This window comes from Sporothrix schenckii, assembly GCF_000961545.1.
Source record: "Sporothrix schenckii 1099-18 chromosome Unknown Cont38, whole genome shotgun sequence".
Classification (NCBI taxonomy): domain Eukaryota; kingdom Fungi; phylum Ascomycota; class Sordariomycetes; order Ophiostomatales; family Ophiostomataceae; genus Sporothrix; species Sporothrix schenckii.
This window is the reverse complement of record NW_015971139.1, coordinates 1,958,258-1,985,974: the sequence shown is the minus strand read 5'-3', so window position 1 is coordinate 1,985,974 and position 27,717 is coordinate 1,958,258. Positions and strand designations below refer to the sequence as shown.

The 27,717-nt window shown below is 55.9% G+C and overlaps 6 protein-coding genes across 6 annotated transcripts; 3 read left to right on the top strand and 3 right to left on the bottom strand.

Annotated features, from left to right (window-relative positions):
• Positions 1-1,015: 1,015 nt before the first annotated feature.
• SPSK_05805 (uncharacterized protein) lies at positions 1,016-8,004 on the bottom strand (the record flags this gene model as incomplete). The annotated part of the gene is made up of 4 exons (XM_016732516.1): positions 1,016-5,599; positions 5,683-7,311; positions 7,368-7,385; positions 7,447-8,004. The coding sequence occupies 4 exons, from the start codon at positions 8,002-8,004 to the stop codon at positions 1,016-1,018; spliced, it is 6,789 nt and encodes a 2,262-aa protein (XP_016592356.1).
• Positions 8,005-9,876: 1,872 nt separating this feature from the next.
• SPSK_06666 (uncharacterized protein) lies at positions 9,877-10,433 on the top strand (the record flags this gene model as incomplete). The annotated part of the gene is made up of 3 exons (XM_016733367.1): positions 9,877-9,916; positions 10,060-10,269; positions 10,336-10,433. 3 exons carry the CDS (start codon positions 9,877-9,879, stop codon positions 10,431-10,433), a joined length of 348 nt encoding a protein of 115 aa, XP_016592355.1.
• Positions 10,434-10,936: 503 nt separating this feature from the next.
• Positions 10,937-12,880, bottom strand: SPSK_06078 (uncharacterized protein; the record flags this gene model as incomplete). Its single annotated transcript, XM_016732786.1, has 3 exons — positions 10,937-12,458; positions 12,516-12,642; positions 12,733-12,880. 3 exons carry the CDS (start codon positions 12,878-12,880, stop codon positions 10,937-10,939), a joined length of 1,797 nt encoding a protein of 598 aa, XP_016592354.1.
• Positions 12,881-15,418: 2,538 nt separating this feature from the next.
• Positions 15,419-15,754, bottom strand: SPSK_10722 (uncharacterized protein; the record flags this gene model as incomplete). The annotated part of the gene is made up of 1 exon (XM_016737023.1): positions 15,419-15,754. One exon carries the CDS (start codon positions 15,752-15,754, stop codon positions 15,419-15,421), a length of 336 nt encoding a protein of 111 aa, XP_016592353.1.
• A 1,832-nt stretch (positions 15,755-17,586) lies between these two features.
• SPSK_05820 (histone-lysine N-methyltransferase ASH1L) lies at positions 17,587-22,200 on the top strand (the record flags this gene model as incomplete). Its single annotated transcript, XM_016732531.1, has 3 exons — positions 17,587-19,450; positions 19,524-19,906; positions 19,975-22,200. 3 exons carry the CDS (start codon positions 17,587-17,589, stop codon positions 22,198-22,200), a joined length of 4,473 nt encoding a protein of 1,490 aa, XP_016592352.1.
• A 2,865-nt stretch (positions 22,201-25,065) lies between these two features.
• SPSK_06118 (uncharacterized protein) lies at positions 25,066-26,913 on the top strand (the record flags this gene model as incomplete). Its single annotated transcript, XM_016732825.1, has 2 exons — positions 25,066-25,094; positions 25,161-26,913. The coding sequence occupies 2 exons, from the start codon at positions 25,066-25,068 to the stop codon at positions 26,911-26,913; spliced, it is 1,782 nt and encodes a 593-aa protein (XP_016592351.1).
• Positions 26,914-27,717: the final 804 nt, after the last annotated feature.

The window sequence follows — 27,717 nt, the reverse complement described above, 5'->3', positions numbered from 1 at the left end:
CATCGTTGCGCAAGGACAACAGACGAAAATGAAGCACATCCCCCGCGTCCAGATCAGGCGCCTCCCACTCGGCTGACTAACAGCAAATCAGCATTGCCAGTAATAACACCGCATGTTACCAAATAGAATCGTGTGCAAACAGTCCCAATCGTCTCGCCGACCGTATGTCACTGCATGGCCAGCAATTGACCAATGGATAGCAAGGCGACACGAGAACGTCATATCGCCAATTTTACAGGTCATCCTCGGCCTGCATACGCCTCCTCGGCGGGACATACCGAATCTACACCTCCCAAACGTCTTCACATTTGGCCTTGGCCTTTGCTCCAGCATCATATCGTTATGTTAAACTGACATCAATTGCCAAAAATAATCAAAAACACCAAAAGTATAAATAAAGATAAATATGTAGTGTTTTATTTGTTTGGTCGTTTCATAAAGTTCGTGAACCTTTTGTATACAGGGTGATGCCCAAAATGAAAAGAAAAAGAAAACGGACAGCGGCATGAGGTATAACGTATGATGACTGGAAAGCAAAAAGGGAACGCAATGATGATGTAGATGACCAGAGGAAAGAATGGAAAGAAATCAAAACATAAAGGTGACACGACGTAATCCGACAGAGATACGAACGCAAATACCCGCAACCATATGCATCCCAGATAATGCAAATGCGTCCCCCCTTGCAGAACAAGAAAAAACTCGCCCAGAGAGACCGGGTCAACCCGAAACCAGTCTAAACGGAGGCAAAAGGCAAAAAGAAAATGGTGATAGTGGAAAGCGAAGTGGCTGGATGGTCGGTCAGAGAAAGACGAAGAAGCGCACAAGATATGCTCCGTCCTCTAGTATAAACGCGTGTCTCAACATAAAGGGGGGGAAAAACAAGCTGAAGGTCACCCCACAGTCAATGGGGTATGTGTTTTGAGATTTTGTACAATTTCCGTCTCAAAAAACGTTGTGTGGGAATCGGGTTGGAGAGAGTCTCTTGTCTCTCAACGATGCCGCGCCGGGAGGACTACCGTCGCCGCTGGCGAACCACCTTGGTGGCCTCGAGCAGCCACAGGTTGACTGCCGTGTCGTTGTCCTGCACGGCAGGACTGGGATCCGAGACAGCGTCCCATGTCTTGAGACCAAAGCGCACGCGCTTGGTCTGGTTCGTGCCGGTGAGGCCAAAGAAACCGCCGTAGCCCATACCGCTGGCCATTCTCCGAGGCGGGCCGGGAGGCGGAGCGGCGGTTCCTCCCGGCGCGCCTGGTGTTGGGGTGGCTGAAGCGGCTGTGCCTGTCGTCGCTTGCGATGCGTTTGCGCTGGTGCCACGGTCGCTTGCGTTGGACCGCTCGCGCGGTGTCGGGGCGGGCGGTGCGCGGCCGAACAGCGAGATCTGAGGCAGGCGTTCCAAGACCAGGTGCGGGTAGTAGATCGACGCCGACACGGGGCTCGACAGGATGTAGGCCATGACGGGCTGCAGGTCGCCGCCAACGCCGCCGTCCCGGCTGGCGACAGCGTCGCGCAGGGCCCGCACACAGTGCTGCCGCATCTCGTCCGAGAGGCTGTCGGCCAAGAGGAGTGCCGTGTCAAAGAGGCGGCTCTGGAGCGCCAGACGGTGGCCACAGGATCCCTCCATGGTAGCGTTGGCAGAGCTGTTTGTCGCAGAAGGAGCCGAGGCTGTTGCGCTTGGCGCAGATGTCGTCGTCGTCGTCGTCGTTGAAGAAGTGCTTCCTTGGCCGTGGCCGACAACGGCTGCGTCGCCATTGTCCGCCAGAGACGACACCTCCACGTACAGGCTGGCCAGAGCAATGCAGGCGCCGGCATAGACTGCTTCCTGCTCGTGGTCGCGGCTGGTCCGTGCCAGCCCGGCCACGCCGCCCACACCACCGCCCGGAGTCGCGCCATGGTTGCTTCCCACGCTGGCAGCACCCACACCAAAGTTGTTGCTCGTGACAGCATTGAAGTTGGTCACCATGTTCATGCCCACAGTCGCCGCCGTACTGTTGGCCGGGCTGCTAAAGGTCGCCGGTGACGCGCCTTGCGAGCCGGGCAGCTTGGAAGAGTCTGTCCGCACAAGCGCTGCCATGACCGAACCCGAACCGCCGAATCCAGAGCCATGGATGCCGTCGATGCTCAGTAAGAGAGCGTCGCGGTTGGGCAGGTGCAGCAGGATCAGAGACAAGAGCGCCGGCAGCCAGTCGCGCAGAATGGCATGCTTGAGGTTGACGATGCGCTCGGCATCGATCGCGGGCAGGTCCTTGTCCTTGCGCGCCGCGGCAGACGTCGGTTCCTGCAGGAGGCACCACAGCTCGCCGAGCTTGTCGACGACCGAAGAGTCGAGTGGCGGGATGCCAGACGCAGGTAGCAAGCCGGGCGAGGGAGGAGGCGGGAGTTGTGTGTTCGCAGCACCGCTGCCTGTCGTCGTCACCGTTGTTGATTGCTGCTGCTGTTGTTGTTGCTCGAGCTTCTTCTGAAACTGCTGCTGATGATTGAGCAGAATGGTCCGCACAATGTTCAGGAAGCCACTCGCGACGTCAAAGCCGTTGCCGAAGCCGTTGTTGCTGCCACCGGTCGTGCCGATGGCCGGGGTCGATGGTGTCGAGGACATGGCTGTCAAGTGCTTCCGCGTCGGCACCGTGTCGAGGAACCGAGTCTGGGCGTGGTCCTTGAGGCTGGTCGCCATGTCGGACGGCAGGCTGTGCAGGACGCTGAGGGTGGCGAACTGGAATTCGGACACGGCGCGCAGGATCAGGTTGGCCAGGTTGTCGGCTTCCTTGGTGCGCTCCGCTGCAGACGCATACGGCCCTGGAGACACGATGAGGCCAAGCGCCACCTGGCCAGCATCGGCGGCGAAAATGTCGAGCCCGCGCAGCATCTCGAGCGGCGACCGGCCCGGCGCCACCTGCCGCGTCAACGCCAGAGTCATCATCTCCCATAGGCCGCTGCGGACAGTCTGGTCCGTCGTCTTGGCCAGCGCGATACCCGCCTTGTGGGCATCGGCAAAGGCCGCAGAGCGCAAGAGGCGCGATACCGAAAGGGCATTGATGGGGTTGCGCGCCACGGCGCCCGAGGCCGGCTGCATCGCCACCAGGCCCTGGCTCGTCTGGCGCTGGTGGTGACGCCAGAGCGTCATCTCCGCAATGGCATTGCGGATCAAGGCGGCAATTCCAGCAGGCGCAACATACAGCGCCTCGTCCTGGAACACACGGAAGCGCTGGCACTCGTCGCACGTCAGCACAGGGTGGCTGTCGGCAATCGGCACGGACAGCAGCGTCAACACGTCTTGCAGATACGAGGTGCGCCACGTGTTACGCGCGGGGGACTGGATCATGGCGCCGGCCTCGCGGGGCTGCTCGTCGGCGGTCGTGGCCAAGAGGCTGGCGAGGTCGAGGCAGCCAAAGACAACAAAGACGGGGTACAGCGTGCCAATGGCAGGGCGGTCGCGCATCGTTCGGAGTCTCTTCAGCCACTTGACCATGATGGTGTCAAAGTGGGCCGGGTTGAAGCGCCGAAGCCGCGCAAACAGGCTGCCCGACAGACGATAATCATCGCGCGTGCGTGCCTGCGCGGCGAGGTCGCCGTCGGGCTGGATCCGCCGCCAGCGCCCCTGGCTGATCATCGCAATGGTGCCAAATAGGTTGTCCATGGTCGTGCTGTCAATGGAGCTGCTGCTGCTGCTGGCAAGCTTCACCATCTCCTCGCGGACCTCGTCGGCATCGGCGTCTTCTTGCGGCACATGCGCGGCGCGGCCGTCGGAGAGAGGCGAGCAGTCGGCGTCGTATGTCGCAACCGAAAGGCGCTGATCGATCTGGAGCAGGCGTGTCTGAATGTCCGTGGCCATAGCGGTGCCGACTTCAAAGTGCTTCTTCATCAGCTCTTCTCTCGTGCCCGAGGACGCACCATTTTTGCTAGCGCCACCCAGAGCAGAGGCTGCCTTGGGAATCAGACGAATCGGCTGCCCGTTGACGCCGAGCATGACGCTGCCCGGCCCTGGCTGCGGCATCTTCTCTGCGAGAGCAGGGAGCGCCAGCAGCAACGGTCGGACATCGGTGCCAGGCGGTAAGAGCGTCTGGTAGGCTGTGTTGGCACCCGAGTCGACACGGACGGTGATGGCCAGCGCCCGTGCCATGACCTTGTCGTACAGCGTGCGAGCGTTGCCCATGGCCAAAAAGGCGCCGAGGTAGAGGTTGATCGTGTCGGCACACAGGGCCATGACGCTGATGCTTTGTGGGTAGCTGGCCACAGCAAGGATAAACTCGGACAACAGGCGCAGGTCGTCGGTCTTCTCGATGAGGGACCGGACAGCGTTGACGCGCTCGAGGGACAGGTTGGCAGGGTTGGTAGCATAGGGAGGCAGCTGTCCGTTGCCGTTGGGTGCAGCCACCGTGTCAGCCTTACTGGATGGCCGGCGAACACCCACTGGCCCGAGATTGGCTCCGTATCCGTCAATCTCGCCCATGACGAGTTTGCTGTAGGTGCGCATGGCTGTGACAACGTTCTTCTGCAGCCAGTCGGCGACGGCCATCTTGACATTGCGGCTCCGGTTCTCAACTGTGCGTGCCAGCTTGATGACAGAAGCCGCGGCGCGGGCCTCTCTCGGCGGCTCAGCCGCGACAATGCCAACAGGGGAGGCAGCAGTCATCGTCGAACCCGGCGTCTCATCGGCCGTATTTGTCGTCACGGGAATTGTCTGAGCCGCAGCAGCCATCTCCGTAAACGCCTTTTGTACCTGGTCCAAGATCCGCTCCGTGTCCTGGGACTCGTATTCGGTATCGTAGCCCAGTCGCCGGAGGTGGTTTGCACGGAGACTGGACGTGGACTGGTTGAGAAGGTGGACGGGCAGTTCGGCCACAAGACGGACGTGCGGACGACCTTCTGGGATGATCTCGTCTGCGTCGGACGGTCGGCTCTGCAGGATAAGCGAAGCGAGGTAGTGGGCAGGCAGGAACAGATCTTGCGCGACGAGGAGGCCCACAAGCTGGTACAGTGCCTTGTTGCCCTCGGGCTGCTGGTCTTGGATTGTCTGCAACGTCGCCTGACGTGACTTGGACAGCGCCGTGCTGGTGCTCTTCTTTCGGCTGCCACTGTCGTTTGCTGCGTGGTTCCGAGCGCTGGCGGTTTTGCGGTCAGACGAAAGGAAGCCCAGCATATAATTCGTAGCCAGCTTCGCGTCCATCTGGCAGAGCTCGCCGATAAGGCGGGCAGCAATGTAGATCTTGGCGAGCCCCGGTCGGTGGATCGACGCGCACCACCGGATGACAAACGGGACCGTCTCGCGCTTGTCGAGGCGGAGGAACTCGGCGAAATGTGACGCAAAGTCGGTTGGGCAGCGTAGTGCACTGTCCAGGGGTTGGAGATAGTTGACGACTTGATCCATCTCAGCGGATGTTTCTGGACGAAGGCAGTCGTTGCGATGGCGGATGGTAGACACCGCATCCAGCAGAGCAGGTGGCGGCTGTTCAGGTGCCGAAGGCGATGGCGCGGGAAGAAGGGTGGTGTGCAACAACGTCTCGTACCGAGGCCACACGGGGTGAGACACAAAGGCGTCTGGGTGGCTTTGCACCATAATTTGGAGAAGCTTCTTTGCCTGGGCCGACGATATCGGCCCTGACTGAAAGTGGGATAACTGAATCGCATGTTAGCAAAAGGACTGAGGATGGGATCCATGCATCCATTGGTTGCGTCTGCACTTACAAATTCGAGGCGAGAGAGAATAGAGACAGCGAGGTGCGCACTCGTTTTCCGCCGTTGCATGATCCCGTGAAAGTATTCTTCCACTATGAAGAGCCACAGGTCAAAGTAGGGCGTAGACACCGAGGCGGCCGCAGGGAGGCGTGCAGCGTTGCGTAGGCCGACCAGCATCCAGTTGAGGAACTGGTCGTGGTCCAGCAGCCTCTCGAGGTAAAGCTGCCGAGCAAAGCGCGCGGCGTACTGCAGGCGCTCCTCGCCCGTGCCCTTTTCGAGGTTGATCTCCACCAAAAAGGCCTCGACAAACTGCTGGACCGTCAACGTCCAGTCCTTGAGCCAGCGCAGCTCAGACTCGGCCAAGGCAGAGACATTGGCTGTCCCTTTCCGCTTGAAAGCGCGCAGTTCTTGGGCGCCAACACAGCGCGCAAGCCACATGGCGCGGTCCACGGGCACCGACTTGAGCATGCACTGCTCGAGCAGGACCTTGCCGCGAAGACCATGCGGGATGGTCCGGCTCAGCTTCCGCAATGGGATGCCGGCGTTTGTGAGGTCACGTAGCCAGGTCTCGCGGCGCGTGTCGGTGACGGTAACACGAGGTGGCAGCTTGAACTGCGAGGCGGGCGGGATGTGGTTCTTCTCGCGCGAGAGGGCGTTGGCCAACGCCAGAGCCTGACCCAGCACCATGGTGCTGTTCTTCTGCCGCAGTAAAAGAGGCAGCCAGGCACGTGCAGAGGTCGTTTCGGTTGTATGCGACTGGGGGTTTGGCAGCCGGTCGTATTGGCCCATACGGACGGTCGAGTCCGTCAAGCGGTCTTCGAGATGGCGGCCTTTCCACGGGTTGAAGTCGAGATAGCGGACCGCAGGCTTCTGAACGCGGTTGGCAGCGGAGGGTGATTTGGACCCGACACCACCAGCACTCTTGTTCCGATTGTTGCCGTTGTTGCGCACGGCAGTGTTGTTGGTGCCACTCGGGCTCGCACTGCCGTTTGCGCCGAAACTGCCGCTGCCGCTCACGGTGCGACTGTTGGCAAACGGACTGGCGCCGGTGCGAGTCCCGTTGCCAGAGGATCCCTTCTGCTGTGCCTGGGTCGGCGACTGGGCAAAGTTGCGCGAGCCACCCTTTGTTAATGCGCCGAGGCGTCGACCAGTCGACGGAACGACATAGTACGGTATGCCTGGTGGCACGTCGAGGTGCCATGGCTTTGCAAGGCCGTCCTTGTCAACACCATCGGCGTCTTTTTGGTTGCCAGACGAAGAGCCGCTGCCATAGGCAAGTGTAGTCGACTTCTTGAACATGGACGCCCGTAAGCTGCCGCCGTTGCTTCCGGCGGAGGGCGTGCCCGTCGGAGAGGACGCGGAGCCAGCTTGCGGGGTTGTGGTTGGCGTGGTTGGCGGTACGTCAACGTCGTTTCGCGGCGGTTCGATGGCCCAGCTAAACTCGTTGAACGGAGCTCGTCCGCGGCTTGAACATATCGGGAGTTCGGATTTTGAGGACTTGGAGGTTCTAGAGGACGGGTCGGAGGCGTCGGTTCCAATGCTTTTCGGAGTGGCAGCGCCCGACGAAAGGCCTTGGTCAGATGAATGGGAGAGCGGCAGCGGTTGAGGTTGTGACGGCGGGTGTGACGGCGGATGTGACTGTGGATAGGAGAGGCGTCTGTCAGTATGTTACATCTCAAGGCGAGCTGACGTACAACAGCAGGAAGCCACCGCTGAGGTACGAATCAAATAAGGATAGGAGGGCGGAAAGACAAGAGAGAGAAGAGAACTCACCGCCGCAAAACTAGCTTCAGTCTCGGGCTCCGTGTTCAGGCTGCGATATAGGCCGTCCTTCCGGAGACCCCGCGAGATCGAATAGCCGTCAACGCGCTGGGCCCGGGCAAATAGTGGCGGCGCTTGTTTCTGCAGCTGTTTCTTTGCTGGTATTTGCCTGGGCTTGTGGTGCTGTGCCCCGTCATTGCTGCCCGGCTGTTGTGGCTGTGATTGAGCTTGGGGTTGAGACTGGGACTGGGATTGGGATGGAGACTGTGGTGTATGCTGGGGCTGCTGCTGTTTTTGTTTGTGCGCCATCTGCTTCTGTATCTGCTGGATATGTTGTTTCTGCTGTTGCTGCTTCTGATGTTGCTGCTTCTGTTGGGGCTGCTGCAACCGCTGCTGCTTCTGCATCTTCATCTGCTGCTGGAGGATGCGCTGCTGCAGCACCTGCATCTGCGACAACTGCTTGTCATTTCCCCGCGGCTGCTGCGGCTGGGCATCGTCCATCCGGCGGCCGCCGCTCGGAAGCGGCGGCACGGGCGGCGACACCTGCGACTGCGACGACTCGCTGGCCATATGCGCACAAAAGGCCCAGACGAGTCAAGTCTGCCGAGGAAGTGGAGGAAGGAGAGGGAGGACGGGGGGAGAGCGGACGAATTCGTTAGCAACCCATCGATGAAGCGCCTCGGCGACCAGTACGGAAGCAGATGTGTCTGGGTGCGAAAAAGAAAACCCCCCGTCTGTCGAGTGGTCGGTGCCGTACAGAGACTGAGATCGTTCTGCACGGCCGTCGGAATCAGGGCTAGACGGCAGGGTAGCTTGTCAAGGCGAGGGTGTCGGTATTGGAGAGGGCGGCACGCAAAGCCAGCATCGCCAGGAGATACCAGCAGCGTCAAAAGCTACCGGTCAACAGATAAAGGGGGCCTTTGGTGGCCGTTGACGGCTGTATCGGGATGTGGCGATGTATCCGGTTGGACTTTGGTGGCGCATCGGCTACACAATCATCGCGAGATGGGCCGGCCGGACGGAAACTGGGCGTGGCCGCACGATAGGCAGGTCGATGGCTCCTGTCGTCGATGCTGGACCGGATGCAACTCGTTTTTGACACTGCTTGCCACCATTTGACACCAGGTGCCGTCGATCTGCGTTCGAGTGGATGCAGTAGTCTGCCACGCAGCGAGAGGTAGAAATTGAGGTCGCGGCAGCCGTCGGTTCGTGCGTGGCTCGTGTGCCGTTGTCTATTTGGCGTGTGCCTGTACGTGTCCGGCAGCGTGTGCGTACGTGTGCTTCGTGAGTTGGTGCCCGTCGCGTGGTGGGTGGTGCAATCGCCAGGGCCGCGGATGCAGACTGTAGAAACAAAACACCTGTGGTGGATGGCGCTCGTGATATGGTGATATGGCAATTTGGCGGTTGTTACGGTCGGACTGGCGATTCCCGGATCGAGCGAGCGGTTGGGGGTGGCCCAGGCTCGTGTATGCTTACTGGAAGGGGGGGTTGCGGTGCCTGTGCTGTGCGCTGTAAATCCGACAGGGGGGCAGGTCAAACAACTGGCAGGTCGATCTCCTGGCCTGGCTGTGCTGTTGGGCGAGACAGGAGGCAGGAGGCAGGAGGCAAGATCCCGGCTTCCTCTTCAGCGCCTTTTAGTGGCCCAGCGCTGTTCCCTCCTCTTCGCTACACCCAAAATGGTACCGTCCGCGCTTTGTTCTTTTTTCTTTCCCCGTGTCAGTCTGTCACCCATTCGCGATTTTCCAGCCAATCGGCGGCCGCTGATCCCATAAGCCCCATCGGCGGGAGTGCGGGCTTTAGCTAGGCATGGCCTGGGGTGGGGAGCCAGGGAGCCATGGAGCGAGCGGCGGCTTCTTCGCTCCGGCTAAGCACGCGTTCGCTGCTGAGATACGGCGTGTGAGGGTGTCAGGGTGTGTCGCACAGTGAGATAAGGCACAGTGTGCTCGTCTGATAGTGCCTCGGAGTGCCAAGCGCACTTTCTGGGCGCTGATAAAGTGCGCTGGACGCCGTTCCCACCCAATTACTACGGAACAATGCGCTATATTTGTCATAATATTGCGAAAGCACGAACCAGGCCCACCCCTGTCAACACCCACTGGAAGGTACGGTACCTCCGAAAACGCGCCCATTACTTGGGCCTTCTTGTACCACAGCACAACAGGCGTCTGCTGCCACATTGGCTCGTCGGCCTCGGGCGCCGCCGCTGGAGATGCATGGCGACAGATGCAGGTGCGGCGCACTAGCGACTCGCTATGCGCATGTCGCTTAATGTCAACTATCGTCGCAATTGTGCACCACCGCCGCTAATTGCTAATTTGGAGCCTCGCCCAAGAACGCATCACCAGCTCGACGTGCCCCCTATCTCGCTCTCTTCCATCGCCTTCCACCCGCTGTGCCGCCCATCACCACTGCCATTCCCTCCTCCACACAGCCGGCATCGCCATGTCTAACATCAAGAAGGACCCTCGCCGTTTAAACCTGGGTACGAATGCCACCTGGAAGCAACCGTTCTGATGCTTCTTCTCTACCTCCCTTCTTCTCCGCATTTTTTGCATCGGCCGCCCACGTGCTCTGTGCAACACGTCGCTCCATCGTCCGCGTCCGTCTGCTAACTTGCTGATACAGTCGTTCCGTACCAGGCACCTGCGCCCGCCAAGGATGCCACCGATATTACGTCGTCCATGTCTTCGGTGCTGCCCATGGTTGCGATGATGACGCGCAACCGCTTCATCGGCTGGGGTTCCGTTGGGTTCAGCGTGCTGAGCTGGCTCGGCGAGAGCGAGGAGACGCGCCAGAATAGCTCCGCGCCCGGCTACTTCTCCGTCGGCATGTCTCGTATGTCTTCACTTTGACTTCCGCCAACAGCTACATCCGCTTGACAGCTAAGCTAACATAATGCAGTCATGGCCGTCGTTGTTACCTACCTGCCCATGCTTCTGCCGCCACCCAACACCAGCACGGCCGCCTCTTCGGCACCCGCGCCCGTCCCTGTCGCATAATCGTACAGATTCGATACCCTACCACCCACAACCTGACGTCTTCGAATTGGCGCCGATGGCAAACAGTATATACCAAACGTTGCCCACATCTATGGCGGCACACAATCGGCGCTGTTTCGGATACAGCTGTACATTAACAATGTTTATAATGGACACTTTGATCCTCTTAATACAAGCACACGGCTCTTTTTTTCCCCTTTGAGTAGTGTCTTCAAACGGACTGCCCGTCCATTTCTATGATCCGTGATATGCCACGTGTGGCACTGCAACAGTGTAGGATTGGAAAACAACATGTGCCAAGTCTATTCCCCAAGCCCACAGAAATTCTATCGATGCCTGCAACCGTTTGGTTTTTGCTCCCCGCTAGCTTCCTATATAGATGTATTCGTGTAGCCTCCTTTTGTGCGAAGCAAGAAGAAACAAAAAGGAAATATTCGTAAAACAGCCCCCTTTGTCCACTACTTTCGTATATTTTATTTTGTTTATCGTTTCAGCCGCCCCCTTTAGAACGATCCGCGGATCGCGGCCTTGCCGCCAACCTCTCTTGCCGTGAAGCTGACGCCAAAGTCAGCGCGGATGCTGATGGCCACCTCGATCTTGGCGCCCTTTGTCACGTCGCGCAGTGCAGCCTCGGCCAGCAGGCCCTGGACCTTCCAGCCCTTTGTGCGCTGCTCCTCTTCCTCCTCCTCGTCCGAGTCAAAGTCCGAGTCGTCCTCGTCGTCCTCGTTGTCGGCCTTGGCCTTCTCCTCCTTCTTGGCCGGGGCGATCGTGTGCACGTGCGTGCTGCCCTCGGCAAACCGCAGCAGGACATCGCCGCCCTCCTTGGGGGCGGGCAGCAGGATCGCGCGCCGCACAGGCACGGCGGACTCGGCGGCAATGATGGGCGTGAACACCTCGGTGGCCTCGCCCGCAGCGTTCAGGGGCGTCACAACCACACCGACGGCCAGCGACGTGTGCTGCACCGTGCTGACGACCGCGTGGGCGCTCTGCTCAATCTCCTCGGCATCAAAGTCGCGCACCAGGTTGGCCTGCAGGGCAGCGCCACGGGCCTGGAGCTCGGACGGGTTGGTGGCCGACGACACGAGGCTAGGCGCCACGACCGAGGCCGTGTTGGAAAAGAGCGTCGCCATGTTGTCGGCGATGCGGGGGGTGTGTGCCGTGCCGCCCGACAGGAGGACGACATCGACATCAATCAGGTCCAGGCCGGCCTTCTTGACGACATCCGAGGCCAGGCGGTTGATGCCCTCGAACACGGGGCGGGCCAACGTCTCGTAGCGGATGCGGTTGATGGTGCTGGTGAAGTCGATGCCATCGGCCAGCGACTCCACACTAAAGGAGGCGTTCGAGCCCAGGCTCAGCGCCTTCTTGGTGGCCTCGGCCTCGAGGCGCAGCTTGGCAAGGCTGCGGGCGTTCTCGCGCGGGTCGACGCCCTTGTTCTTCTTGGCAAACTCCTTGGCAAAGTGGTCAATCAGCACCTTGTCGAGGGCCGCGCCGACAAACTCGTAGTCGTGGACGGCGGCCAGGACAGTCGCCATACCAGCACTCGAGGCGATGACGGCGGCGTCGGAGCGGGTGCCACCCAGATCCAGAACAACAATAACCTTGTCCTTGGCCGAGTCAGCGGCATCGCTGGCAGCGGCCTCGGCGTCTATCCGGGCAGTGTAGGCGGCCGTGATGGCGGCAGGGTCCGAGATCAGCTGCAGGATCTCGAGGTCGGCGGCGTCAGCCGCCTTGATAATGGCCTGGCGCTGGGCGTCGGAGAAGTTGGAAGGGACGGAGATGACGGCTGACGTGACCTTGCGGCCCAGGTATTCGGAGGCCGAGCCAACCAGGCGGCGTAGGTAACGCGTCGCAACATCGTGCACGGAGACAGTTGACGGGTCCGCAGGCTTGGGCTCGTCGTCCTCGCTGCCGGCCTCACCAGCCTTGTCGATGATGGAGAAGGTCACTTCGCCGTTCGTTTCTTGGGGGTGGGCCGAGGCGTGGCAGTACGTAGGGTCGACCGAGGCGAAACTATAGCGGCCACTGTCAGTCCAGTGTCGAATATAACACAGAGTGTAATGCCCCAGAGATTAGACTTACTCCTTGCCGAGCAGGTCCTTGAAGAAGGCAACCGTGTTCTTGGAATTCCGCACAAGGAAGTTTTTTGCCTGCTGGCCGTAGTACTCCTCGCCATCGACGTACGACAGAACAGTCGGGATTTGGCGATCTATAAAACAGAAACGAAAACACGGTTAGCAAGCCGACGCTCCTCCCGGGACAGCTATAGCCCAGCCTTATACAGGACAACAAGACTCACCACCGTCCTCGTTGGCAATGACCTCGACCCGATCGTCGAATGTGTAGGCGATCGAGCTGTTCGAATTGCCAAAGGAAATACCAATGGCCGTGCGGTCCTCCGGCGCAACCCGCGTGGCCGACCGGAGCGGTGCCACCTCGGTAGACATTTTATGGTGTAGTGCGAGGTGTATTGGAATTATCGGGATTCGCAAATGTACGATAGGCTCGGCGGTGAGGTGGGAGAGTTTTAAACAGCGACAAAAAGCTCGAAAGTGGTGGTAGGAGAGCTCGTGGAAGGTCGAGTTGAGGCGGGACAGCGAAGCAAATACCAAATAGCGCCTGGAACAAAAAAAAAGTTTATCAGGGGAAAAAAATCGAGAATATGTTTAGCGTGGGCACGTTGTAGGGCCATTGGTTCTTTCTATATGTATAGCTACAAAACTCACGAGCAATAATGTCTATTATTGCACTAGAGAAAACGTACCAGTACCTGCCCCTCCAGAAGGCTCCCAGGTTACTTGGGCTAGGCTTGGTGGGGCTCTGCGTGTTGGCAACAGCGATGCAAGGCGTCTGTCCTTGTCGAATGGGAAGAGCCCCGTTTCCATATTAAATTTGCATTTTATTTAATTCCCAGCCTTTCCATCACGTCTTACGTCTACCAACATCACCGTCTTAAAAATCGAAAAACCAACAACAGCTGTGAACTCCACTAAACTCGAATCTTGTTTACTCTTATTATGGGTAGCTGCGGAAACATTTAGTGTAATGAAAGTGGCTTGGAAGATCAGTTCGCATGGTATGCGGTGGCGCCGAAAGTACTTCTCCTTGCATTGTGCTGGCCACATTGACTATTCACGGGCGCCAGCTTGCGTAGTCGGCGTAAATAAATCGTAGCCAGAGTTACCGTTGAGCGTGCAGAATCTATTGGTTGGCTGTAGAACATGTGGTGGCGACCAGATGTGCAACAAAAATCAAAAGATGCAGGGATTTGGAGGTTGTGAGCATGCTTGAGTTGACGCTTTCGCGGCCATATGGGAACACTCACCCAATTCAAGGGGAGAATTCATACGAACGATGACAGTGAGAGGGGTTTCCTAAGTATGTCAGCGCTTTGGAAATATCTATGGAACTATGGTATGTTAAGGTATTTGATGGTATGGTATAGTTTTTTTTGGCCTACTGTTTATTTATTTTGGAAATATAAATTAGAATTTCTATTGCATTTTTTTTTTAAAAAAAAAATGTACCGAAAGCCATATAGAAAATACTCAAAACAGACAATATTAGGAATAAATTCTTCCAAATACTGGAGTCCAATTACCACATATTTCAAAATCTTCCTTCTTTATCGTTTTAAGAACCTGGGAGCTTGTTTCTACACATACATACCAAGCTCTCGTCCAGAAAGGCTTTGCTTGTAACATCGCCTGTAGAAGATGACGTGGACCATCTCTAATACGAACAAAGCCTGAAAGGTTAGCTTTTCTGTGTCGAGGTTTGACAGCCAAGAGATGGCGACCGCTTGGCCTTTTAATCAGATAGCAAACGAGACCGGGAAAGCCGAAGACGTGGTGAGATACTTAAAGATACCTTGCTGAAGGAAAGAGGAGAAAGTTCATGTTTTGGACAAAAGTAGTCGAATGCAGTTTTTTGTCTACCGGTGCCGGTGTGCAGGTCATCGAAGAAGCGTCAAAAGTAGAGACTATACAAGCATTATCTACAGTGAGGCCAAGGGTATCTTTTTTATTTAATTTCATGTGAGGCAGTAATAAAGAGACAGAGTCAAATTAAAAAATATATGTCGTAGGATTTATCAATTCTTATATGGCGCGTCCTGTGGAGTGCTGGGCGAATCAGTGTATGCAGCATATTGAGATATCCATTCGCATCGGTTTGCTTCCAACTTCTCAGAGGTGAAATAAATAAGCAAATGCTTTGCAAATCTGACTGACAGAGCTTGACCATTGCGGTTTTGTCTTATTTTTGACTTGGGAGTTGTCACATTAGGTTTGTGCGCTTATCATCCTCGTCTTCTGTACGAAATTGGCCCGTATTCGGCATCATCATCACAGACTACAACGGTCATAGTGTCACACGTAGAATCGCTCATTCGATTACGCGCTCAGAAGACTAAAAACCGAAGCCTGAAACAGTTTGTTTTGGATCAAACGGAACGGTAAAAACACGCAGAAGGTGTATGGTTTGAAGCCAAGTGAAACAAATAATCAGCATCACGATCTGGTGATGTCGCGACATGGATGGCATTTGGAAGGTCTTATTGAAGCCTTCCATTTCTCTCTTCAGCTTCACATCAACGCCCCGGGACGAGATCAATAGTAAAATTCTGTCGATGTCAGGACACGGTCGGGTCGAGGTTATCACAAAACACGGCCGCTCTGTGTCTAGCGAGGTCATAACACTAGGTGTCCCATTGAGCGTGACCGTACTTTGTACTCACCGAAAACAAAAACACGACACTCGTACGTAGACCGTCATGTTAAAAAAATTAATTCATTTAGTTGTGAACAATAAAGAAGTTCAAGCCTGTTTGAAGAACGACCGTTACTTTCTGTTTTCGCCTTTTTCTTTGACGACAAAGTTGTACATTCTCCTGACCCCAGTTTAGAAACGTACCTTTGAAGTCAATCAGGACGACCGCAGCGTGATATCACCCAAGAAAGGCAGCCTCCACAGTCGCAAATCCCTTATTTTCGTGCATGTCCATCACGCCCGAGATCAAGCGGCTGCGAGAAACTCTTCATCTTAACCACTTCAACTTCCCTCCGTCCATATTTTGGCTCGTCACTGCGCAATATCTGCCCACGACCGCCGCCTCCACATCTCTTTCTTCCATTCTCACTGCGGCCGCGAAACAAACCGTCGATAGCGGAAAGCCCAGAGCCAATCGACGCGTTTCGACGAGAAAAGCTAGTCCTCGACAAGCACATCGTTTTTCTCACGCCATCACCACCAACTACTGCATCACGCATCGTCACCGCCCAGCGCTCGCCATTCTTGCTGTCGCTGACCATCCCATTCATTCCTGTTTGAGGTACACCCATCAAAACAAACCTTGGAGACAACAGCTCATCGTGTGTTGGTGAGGCTTCCACTGGTCTGCTTTCTGCTTCACCGACAATCCATCAGCTTGCCGAAGGCCCCTTTTGGCATCGGCGTCGCTCGCCGTCAGATTGTCACCTGTTGCCCCCAACACTCCCCAAAATCTGGCTAGTTGACGCCCGTCAGTCATCGATCATCTGCATTGGGTGAGTGCCAACATTAGTTGTCAGTATTGGCACTGTACTTTTGCACAGGTCTAGTTTGTGTGTTCTCTTCCTAGCACGACTTCCTCCTATCGTCCCTCTCTCCGAAGCCCTCTCATGGTCTTCTTCCAACCGTCCACTCGGTACAAACAGGCTGCATCGTTTTTCCCTTTCACCCTTCATCTCACCCCTGGGCCACTACCCCCCTGCCGGTCATTGCAACATTTCTTGCAGGAGAGAGTGACATAAAAAACACGCAATCCAGCCTAGTTCGACTTCTTCTCTTCTGCCTCTTTAGATTCTTATTTCGATTTTTCTTCACCCCCTCTCATTCCACGAATCGAGCCGTTGCCGCCGGCTCCCCGCGAGCCTTTCTGCCTCAGACTGTGTATCCTCCTTTCGTGTGAGTGGCTACTGTTATGAACTGTTACGTTGGGTTTGGCCCTTGACCCGGGACATTGTCTGATTTGCTTCCCGAGTAAATTGCACCAAGGGTAGGTCGGGCCAGGCCATGCATGCACTAGCTTCGTCCAGCACTTCTAGTCCTTCTCCCCTCCCCACGCGTCCACCTCGTTTTCTTACGTTCTTGCTCCCTGTTCGGCCGCCTTGCTTGGCTGGTTGTCAATCACGGCCGGGGCCCAGCCAAAGAAACCACACCACACACGACACGCGCCGCGCCTTCCTCGTTCCCAGCCTACCCTTTATTATCCCTCCCCGCTGCTCTGTCTGCGCTTTCCATTAACGCGCTTGTGCGCGCGCAAGCCACAGGACTGCACCTTCTCGAGCAACAGCACCATCACCTTTTACCCCTTTCCAGACCAAAATAATTCCAGCCAATTTCATAGTGTGTTTGCTAACGCTCCTTCTCGACGCGACACGGAGCCATTCTCTCCTTCCCTCCTCAACCGCGCACTTTCCTTTCTCACCACGGTCGCTCCTTCCTCATATACCTCCTTCCCTATTCGCAATTCCCCTCCATTTTGAAATTTCAAACATCGTGCCCTGTCCCCAAACCTGGACTCTCACATGCCTGTTTTTGTTCCTTCATGACCACCACCTCCCCTCTCGCGTGTTACGCGTTCGTGCATGCCACTGGGTTCTAACAACCTGACATCTAGTTCCATGGGGGACGTTGCTGTTATGTAAGTGTTTCTGCTCGTTCACCTACTCCTCAAGCAGCTTCCCTTCTGCCCAATTTGTGGTCTGGCATGTGCAACACCTCAAACGGCCACATACCGCATCGTTTTCCACTTCTATCACCTGCGAGGCCCCTCGTCGTTCCGAGTGTGGCGCTCGAGTGCCAAATCAGCTCGGAAAACGCGTCGGTCCGAAACAAAAGCTGTCCAGTCTGTGCAAACGAGCTCGCTCAGACAGCTGCTGGCAAACGGCAAGGAACGCATGACACGAGAAGAAATGACAAACTGGCAACTGGAGGGGCATCTTTAGATCGAGTAGCAAGGAACAAAAAAAGACGCAGGCACATTGTCATTCGGCGCTGCTAGCTGTCTGCATATCCTTTTGGCTTTCAAGAGCCCTGTTTCTGCGCTGCTTTCTTGCACGGCATACTTTGGTCGGAACGCTATTCTAACATCTACAGCCCTGAGGGGACCATGCTCCCTGTCAAAGAGGAGAGCCCGGCTGGGACTGGTTTGTCAGGACTGCCCATTTTTTCTGGACCACGCGCCTCTGCGCAGTCAACACCAGCATCGACCTTAACGAACGGCTCGCGCTCTGTCCTGACGAAGCCCGAGAGCGACATCCTTGTCACAGCATCCGCAGCCGCTGCGACCACTGCTTCCGGCGCCATCCTGTCCGACACCATGCCGACGACACCACCCTACAACCCTCACTCTACACCTCCACCGCAGTTTGTTGATAATGCGGACTACATCTCGAGACACGTGGCCACCGCTGTGGCTGCCGACACGCCGACTGCCACACCTCCAGATGACGGGTACATGAACGATGCCGGTTCCAATGCCGATAGCGAGTGCCCTGCGCTCGAGGACGAGTCTCCTTATGACGCGCTATACCGCGATTCCGAGTTTGCCGACGACCAGGTACCCGCGTTCGCTCAGCCAGACACACAGTCCACCATCACCCCGCAGTCAGAAGCAAACCAGTCTCCCCACCCTGATTCCATGGTCGGCCGTTCTGGCAAGATTTGGGACCGTGCTGTCGCAAAAGCTGCAGCCATTGAGGCTGATACAGAGATGACTGATGCAATTGCGCATCTGCACGAATCTGAGATACACACCAGCAGCGACCGGCCTGCAAACGACGGATGGGAAGCGAACCGTGGTAACGACCGCAGCGAAGATGCGCAAAACGGCGACACGGCAAACGCCGCGACGGCTTTAACAGAGTTGACACCTCCCCCAGCGTCAACTTCTCAGCCAGCATCTCAGTCGGAGCAGCATACTCCCTTGCTAGCGACACCATCGGAAGACAGCATTGCAACCCGGCGGCCTATGAGAATGGCACGACTGTCCAAGGCAGGAGCCTCGGAATCACCAAAGCCTGCCCGGCGTGCTGTCAACCCTGATGCCAACACTATGGTTTCTGCACCAGGGTCCGCACCACGAGCAGCAGGAGAGGCTGCGTCAGCAGCGTCGGCGGGAGATGACAAGACATCGTCGGCAGCCATGCCAGCACGGCGTGCCTCCAAGCGGGTGTCCCTTGCTGCAGCCGCAGCTACAGCCAGCCCAGTTGCAAAGCAGGCATCGGCCTCGGCGGCAAGACAGGCAGCAAAACCCTCTCCGAAGTCGAAAGGCACTGCAGCAAAGACCGCCAAAGACGCGCCTCTTCCTATCGAGAGACGGGTTACGCGCCTGTCTGGCCTTCCCACTGACCTGTCCCTTTCCCAATCCAGCCCTCAGGGTACCGCATCAGGCAAACGGAGACGGAGAGTGTCCGACAAGCCCACGACTGAAGAACTGCCACGCGAGCTACGACGCCTTCAAGATACTAAGGAATTCTCACACGTCGATAACGAACCAATTGTCTACACGGTCTGGAGCAACGGTAGGTACGTTCCGGCCAACGCGAATGGCGAGCCACTGGTCGACAAGAACGCCGCCAAGAAAGCCAAACTCGCCAAGGCTGCCGAGGAAGTGGAGAAGAAGAAAGCCGAAGAGGCTGCGGCTGCCGCGGCCGCGGCTGCCGAGGAGAAGGCCGCTGCTGAGGCCGCGTTGCCTAAGAAGCGCGTCAAGAAATGGATGAACCAAGGTCTCTATGCCGGCATGCCGACACCGTCCAACCCCGCTGCAGGCCTTACACCCGCTGAACGCAAGGAGCTCGCGAAGCTGCCGGAGCTGTCGAAAAAGTACCCACCGAACAAGACTCTGCCAATGCCCATTTACAACGGACTGCGCACCCTGATTGAGGGCCGCGATTTCAAGATGCCGTTCGACGTCTTCAACCCCCTCCCGCCTGGCCAGCCGAAGCCCGTCAAGTATGGGCGGTTCAGCAAGAGTGAGTACCCATTCTTAATCATCCGGAATATACTACTGCTTTGTTCTTTCGAAAGTGTGTGCTAACCTGATAGACCGCTTTGTTGGTGAGGCCCACGCCATCTGGAAGAAGAACCCCAACTACGACGACTTCCAGTCCAAATGCGTTTGCAAGCCAGAGACGGGCTGTGACGAAGACTGCCAGAACCGCATTATGCTCTACGAGTGCAATGACGAGATCTGCAACGTGGGCCCGGAGCGATGCAGCAATCGCGAGTTCCAAAGATTGGCGGACCGAACTGCTTCAAAGAACCCGTATCATATCGGTGTCGAGGTGTTTAAAACGCTGGATCGTGGTCATGGCATTCGTGCCAGCCGCGGTTTCCGCCCCGGCCAAATCATTATGGAATATATTGGCGAGATCATAACGGAGGAAGAGTCCGACCGGCGAATGAATGAGCTGTACAAGAACAACGCGGTAAGCCCACCCATCCTCGCATATCTTCTCTGTCTTGCCTTTGTGAGATTTTGCTCCAGCACTAACAGATCGCGCAACAGTGCTACTACCTTATGTCTTTTGACCAGTCTCTCATCATCGACGGAACCAGCGGTAGTATCGCTCGCTTTGTCAACCATTCGTGCTCTCCGAACTGCCGCATGATCAAATGGATTGTATCCGGCCAACCCCGAATCGCTCTCTTTGCTGGCGACCGGCCCATCCAAACAGGCGAAGAGCTCACTTATGATTATAATTTTGATCCATACTCCGCTAAGAACGTGCAAGGATGTCTCTGTGGAGCTGACAACTGCCGTGGTGTGCTCGGCCCCCGGAAGAGTGAGAAGGCCGTTTCCAAAGCCGCTGCCGAGAAGGCTGCCGCAGAGAAAGCGAGCCAAAAGGCCAAGGGCGCCAATGGTTCCTCGAAGCGCAAGCATGATGCCTACAGTATGGATGACGACGTCGACACGGATGGTGCAACCAGCGACCCGGCGAGCAAGAAGATACGGGTAGCTGAAGCTCCGCCAAAGTCCCCGATCCGGCCTGTCAAGAAGCCCACCAAGGCTCCACCACCGAAAAAGGTTGTGACGACGACAAAGGCCGCCCTGGAAGCTTTGGCTGCCAATGCAGCAAGAATTGCCCGACTCACGAAAGCTTCGCATGCTGCGAGAGCTGTGCGGATCGCGAAGGCCGAGGCTAAGAGAGCGGCCGAGGCCGCAGCAGCAGGCAAGGCTAAGCGCACGAAGGCAAAGACGTCCAAGTCGGCCGCGTCTAAGACAAGCAGTGCTGCATCCAAGCCTGCCAAGGTCGTAAAGGTAGCCAAGTCCGTTAAAGTTGTCAAGACCGCCAAGGGCCTGAAGGCCTCCAAGTCGTCTGTGTCGAAGGAGGTCAAGACAACGACAAAAGCATCCAAGACAGCCAAGCCTGCCAAGGCCACCAGAACAACCACAGCTTCCAAGCCCACCAAAGCTACAAAGTCACCGGCACGCAAGCCAGCCGCGTCGCCGACCAAGAAGACCAAGGCCACTGAGACTCGGAAGAAGGCAACGACACCGCCCACCGATGATGTTATGAACAGGGAGCCAATGACGCCGCAAGCGACGCAAGCAACGCCCATGGCCCAGGCCGTCGCCAAGGCGGCGAAGGCGGCAGCACAGCTCGCTAATGCTGCCATTTCGGCCAAGAAGCCGATCGCCTCTCGGAAGACTAGCAAGGCCAACAGCAACGCATATGCCCGGGCGAAGGTGCCTGTGAAGCCTCTGAAGAAGTTGCAGACGAAGCAAAAGTCCACGGTCACTACGACCAAAAAAGCCGATGTCACAACCACAACCACGACGACTGTGACCACCACCTCCAGTGACACCATTGTGAAGCGCGGGCGTGGTCGCCCGCGGCTGGCCACAAAGGAACCCGTCGCTGACAAGCCAATGAATGATGCAGCTGGCGAAGCAGCCGCGAAGTTGAACGAGGTTTCAGAGCAGGCGCCTGTTGATTTGTTCGCGTTGGACGACGAGGAAGAGCAGCTGGCCACCCAGTTCGCCACCGAGGCCGCTGCAAACACGCACAGATCTCTTGATTTCACTGTTGATGTTTCAAATGTTGACGATTCCACACTTGACGATTCAATGCTCGATGACTCCACACTTGAGTCTGGCGAAACAGACGATGCCTCATCTCCAGTTCAGGGTGGCCTTGAGCTCAGAAAACCGCGTGTGCGAAAACTGTCAAAGGCGCAGAAGCTCAGAGTCAAGCGCCAGCTGGTGGCCGCTAGGCGCCTTGCCGCCAAGCAAGATGGAAGCTACAAACCAAAGCGTGGACCTGGTCGCCCTAGAAAATACGTCAAGATCGCGGACCTGCAAAGTGACAACGACGACACACCTATGGCTGAGGCCGGGGCTGATGTCCCATCCGATATCCTGATCGATGCTACAACTGACGCCCCTGCTCCTCTCCCATCAGCGCCAGCACATGTTGAAGCAGGCCCGTTGGCGGAGGCAACAACCACGGAATCTGCGCCGCGGATCACCAAAACTCGGGTTGAATATGGCGTCGCTCGTAGAGCCGATGTGGAAGAGTTCAAGGCTGCTCGCGCTCGAGCTAGGGCTAGGATGGAGAGAATGAAAGTCACGGTCGGCGCCGACGAGAACACACCGCCTGTTGAGCAAGACAAGCAAGATACACTTAGCCCTCCTCCTGCAGCAACCAAATCAGCAACCCCGGTTGTTGCACATGATGTCATTCACGTTGCACCTGACATGCGCGTTCAACCGGTCTAGAAGGCTCGTTGGTTCACGCCGAGAGTGAAAATCATTTGCGATGAGCCCATGGACACCGACGACGATTAATATTTACGCGCTGCATGGTGGTCTTGTCAGGAACAAGGCCCGATCTTGTTACACGATTCAGCGAAGGACCCAAGGGCATTTCAACACGCTCCTTGGTCCTTAGCCGCTTTACTTTGTATCGCGTTGCGCCCTGCGTTTATGTGCCCACCCATCCGCCCACCTGATGTGGCGGGTCCACTGGTCTTTTGTTAGTTGAGCTTGTTGAGCGGATTTTGATCTTTGGTAGTTTTGCTTGCTTTTATTTTTTTTTCTTTCTATTTTTGGAGCCATGTAATTTCTGCTACTGCGGGCATCTGGACGATTTCTTGCCTGATATCTTGTCATCTGTTTTTCTACTCGCCCAGCTTTGATTTCCTTTGACAGCCGACTCTTCCTGGCGTTTGCATGTATTCACTCTTGATAGAAGGGGATTTGATTGTTTTATTTTCCGGTTCCACGATCTCGGTTTCATTGAGCGCAGGAAGCAGTGCATCTAGATGGCTCGGGCGCAGCGTGGATAACGATTCTCCCCCGGCATTTGTTTCTTGCACTTCGCTCATGAATAGTCGCCGTATTATTATTGGACGGGCGGAGACGGCAAGGAGGATGGCGAAATTCCCCTTCTTCAGCTAAAAAAGCTTGTTGCATCTTTTATCTCTGATTTTTCATACTCCTCTTGCTTTATATTTGGCATCTATTCGCCAATTGCTCTCGCTGAGCCTGTCGCGCAGAAATTCTGCACCAGGTGCAGGCGATCATCGTCATGTGACGAACACGTTCTGCCAACGACGCTGCCAAAAACTACGACGAAATGGCATGCCTCTGTCTTGGTAGACCGCCTTATAAATGTTGGGCGGTAAACAACGACTGCTGGCTGGTCGAAATCAAAAGGGCGTTGATAGGGACGGCAATTGTGGCCGTCTGGGTCGGCCGGGCTGCGGCCAAGCCTTGCTTATGATGGCTACAGGGGCTTGTTTGTGGCACAAACAAAAGCGGCTGCCGGATATCTTGCAGCATATCTTGCAGGACATCTTGCAGCGCATCTGGCAGGAAGCGTCTACCAATTATCAGCCAAAAGCGCAACACCGTTTTCTCGCCCACCGTTTGGTTTCAAAATGGATATTGTTTATATGGCTGCCTCGCCATAGAACGCCAAACGAACTCGCCTAGTTTTTGCTCAAGCTTCCTGTCTTCTTTTATTTTCCTTCTTATCCTACTTTTTCTTTACTTCGTCTCGGGTATCATATTTCCAAATTCACTGCGTCAGCCGTTCCTAATACGTTAAGGAGTAAGTCTGCACCCTGGACCACTTCGTTCGACGCTTGTCACGGCCCCCAAAATTTATGCGGATGCTATTTTCTGGCGATGAGCGCTTATACTGTCGCCGCGCTGTTCCGTCTCTATTTTCAAGCATTGCCAGAAGAAGCGAGATCTACCGCCGACCAGCGGACACACAAACACCGGCCATGATTTCTCCTGGGCCTGTGACAGCCAGTGGCCTCACACCCTTTGGGTTGGCTTTTGTTTGAATATCTCGTTTATTTTATGTTTCACTTCTGTGGCAGGAGGGAGAGATCAATTTCTGTCACCGAGCACTTACATCCTCCCCAGTATCATACTTAGGGACCGAGAATAGTGCTCTTAGCTGTCTACGATGCAGCAAACTCCCAACAAAAATCATTTTTATTTGCTTTCTTTGCAAAAGAAAAACAAAGTACAAGCCACAATAGGATTGTTTTTAGACGACGATTTTATGAATAGGCTTATTTCTCAGAATAGGAATAGGACCTGGAGTGGTTACTGATGCATGGGTTCTTTTATTTTAGCTTTTCAGTGTGCTGGGTAATGATAGTCAGAATAGAGGATATAAAGGATAGAGACAAATATTCAATATGACCACTGGTTACAATATGGCACGACTGGTCCCAGCCATAGAGCTGCCACGCACGGCAAGGCTATCCCGCGCGCTTCACACGCTCCGTGGCGGCGTCTTTGGGCATGCCCTTGTTTCTGCGAGGAGTCCACGTCGCCTATTTTCATGACAAACGCTCAACCTCTGTGGCTTGTAAGTCGGAGACGGTCGACACAATAGGTCGCTATGAGCGAGGCACCATAGCAGGCGGACTGTCTTTGCGTGTAGGTCACCACTTAGCTAGGAGGCGGTCGTCAACAAGGCCGTGGCACTGCAGTCCACTGACGAACAAGGCACAGCTAAACGGTACAAAGGCGACTGAATAAAGAGACAAAGTGCTTTCAGGTCGTGAAAGACGGCCAACATCAGGACAAAGCGTAGACCGGGAGGGAGCCATAATCGGCCATTGTGCAGAGACGCATGTAGGCAAAGGAGGCATCAAAAGACGCCCATAGAACGCCTACAACGAGGTGTCGTCGAAATAGCCTTCAACATCTCATATTGGAGGGCCGTGATGATATGACAGATTGGAGGGCTCAGAAAAGTATAAAAGGACAAGACAACGCCCGCTGTTTGGATGGTTTACACTTTCTCTTCACACGCATCACCTTCTTGTATCATATCACCACCATTCCTAGTCCAGGACTTTCCTACAGGTGCGGCTCGGTCCTGACCTTGCCTGTCTGACAGTCACCTGAACGCTTCCACCTTCGTCACTTTTATATATTTTTGTTGGTTTTGGTTTTGGTTTTGTTTGTTTCTCTGCTGTTTATACACCCTCTTCTTGCAGCTCTTCGATCGTGTTTTTATTTTATCTGCGCCATCTTGTCTTGCATTGTTTCGTCACCGTCACTTATCAACATCGAACAAACCAAAGAACACCCAAAAAGCACAAAAACAAAACAATGGTCTCTCACAATACTGAGGCGACTAGGTATGCGCCATTCATTCAACATTCCCCTCGACGCAAATGTATCTCGACTAACATATATCAATATAGGCCAAGCCCTACCACCAGCCCCGAGACGGTGGTTTCCGACCAAGACTTGGTCGAGTCTCCTTCGACAATTAGTCCCCCGGCTCTTTCTGGGACAGTGGACGCCTCCCGTCTTGTCACCGCTCCTGGCTCGCCTGGCACCCTCGAGGTTCCTCCCATGACGGGGCCCATTGAGTTTGCCGACTGGATGCCAATGATGCGTAGCGTCTCTACGCAACGCAACATGCAGCTTGGGCGAGTGGAGGAGCAGCAGCAGCAGCAGGAAGAAGAGAAGATTGTCCCCCACGCCGCCGGCGACGAAGAGGACGAGGATGCGGACTTCCTATACATGCGAAACCGAGCCGTTGGCGACAGCGACGGCGGCGACTCTCTGGCGGTGACGCACTACACTAGCAGCGGCACGAGCAGCAACAAAGGCGCCGTCGACACCAACATTGACCCAATACCGGGCCGGGTTCGTCGCCATCTGCGTCGTGTTTTCGCTCGGCTCTCAGACATCCGAAGCGCGCAGCGCCCCGAGACGCACGACGCCCAGCAAACCCCCCGGACAGCCGTCCCAGCTGGCGCCGACGAGAACGATGTGGCAAGCGGCAGCGGATGCGCTTCGAGCTTCGGGTCGAGCCGCAATGGCTATCTCGCCGATGGAGACGACCCCAGCGTTGACTCAGCAGCTCACCCGACCGTCGTCCGATCCCCCAGATGCAGCCACAATTACGACGCCGCAACGTACAGCAGCGGCCATCGTGGCAACAATGCCGGCGGCCATCTCTACTCCCCCGAGGACAACCTTGTGAACCCCGAGGTGCCTGTTTTCCCGGGCGTGGACGATGACGACGGAGCGCACCAAGGCGGGCGTCTCTCTGAGCCCGGACGCCAGGCGTTTAACATTGAGGTCGCCGATGACGCGGCTGTCCTGGCAGCAGCGCTTCTCGCGTCGACGTCTTCTTACAACTCTGCCTACAACATTGTGCCTGGCACTGAGGCGATGTCCGAGACATATCCCGATCCCGACAACCAGCGACTTCCCCAGCCGCCTCCGGCATCTGGACTGGATCTCAAGGACGGGTCCTACGTCCCGTTGCATCCTGCTGCCCAGCCCCTTCCCTTTGATGGTTCCCTGCCTGGCAACAGTCTGTCTAACGTGACCGGGGCGCGTCCGTCTGCTCGTCGCATCCAGTTTGACGTGCCGCCGCCGCCGCTTCGGCGCGAGCGCAGCCACTACTATCGTTCCGCGTCCAATGTCTACCACCATCTCGACGTCGCTGATGAGCACAGCACGCGCATCCGACAGGATGAGTCGTATCTCGGCGCCGCCCCGATCGGTCCGCCGTACCCAGTCGACGACGACGACGATTTTTTCTTGCCGCGATCGCCGGAGCCCTGCTTCGGGGACGGTTTCGAGCACGGCTCTGACGACGGCTTCGCGCACAGCTTTGAGCGTGACGACGAGCGTGAAGGCGAGCGCGAAGACGAGAGTGCAGATGAGCGTGACGACCAGAGTGAATACGACTGGCACGACGAGCGCTCGCTGCAGCGCTCCACCAGTCCCGAGTCCGCGCCCAACCTGGACCCCAGCCCGGACTGGTCCTCGGACTCGATCTCAAGCTACATCACATGTTCGTCGTGCAACACCCTCTTGCCCAACCCCATGTACATTGGCTGGTACCGGCCCCGGTCGCCCTCGTTCTATGACGACGACGGCAATGTCCGTAACGATGGCCTTCGTCGCCGCGGCCGTGGTCACCGTGACCGTTAAACAGTCCGTCGTCAACGTGTACCTCTTTCAATTTTCGCTCGAGATCGTCCTTGTCCGTCTTTGATCCGCATCTCTGCTGTCTGTTTTGCTTCTTTGCCTTCTTTCTTTTGTCCTTCGTCGCCTGCTTTAATATTACCTTGGACAAATTGACAATTGTGAGAAGAATGGAGAACATCTGCCATTGATATTGGGTTCCTAGTTCTCGTCCCCCTTCTGTTTACTTCCTCTACTACACCACCAGACTGTCCACACTCTCACACTTTTCCTTTTCTTTGCGCACCATTACACGCTTCCTTTTATTCCTTTCGTTTCACGTTTCATGGTCCAACTGCCCATCTTCCTTTTCTCCATGTTGCTGCTTTCACCGAAGCTCTTGCATCTCAACACCGCTCGACAGCACGTCTTCTGCTTTGTCCTTTGTCCGACCCGACCATCTACAGTCCTTACTTCATGTAGGTAGATAGGTACTTCACTGGGACTCACCCTCTATGCAATACACACATTTCCAGTGCCTTTGTGATTTTCGCTCTCGCATGATGTTATATTATACTATAGGTGACAAAAATGTTCCCATATTGTACTCCTATCCTAAATAATGGGCCGTAGCTCCCAAACAGCCAAATTCAAACAAAGTATGGTACTTCTCCAAACAAAGAAAAACCACAGAAATGCATCACCTGCGCCAATGCTTGCCCTTTCCGTATATAATCGTACACAAACATACCGCAACGCTTCCATCCACCTTTTCATTCTCGCTCCCATTCAGCTCTGGGTATCATAATATCAATCTCATGTCTGCTTTAT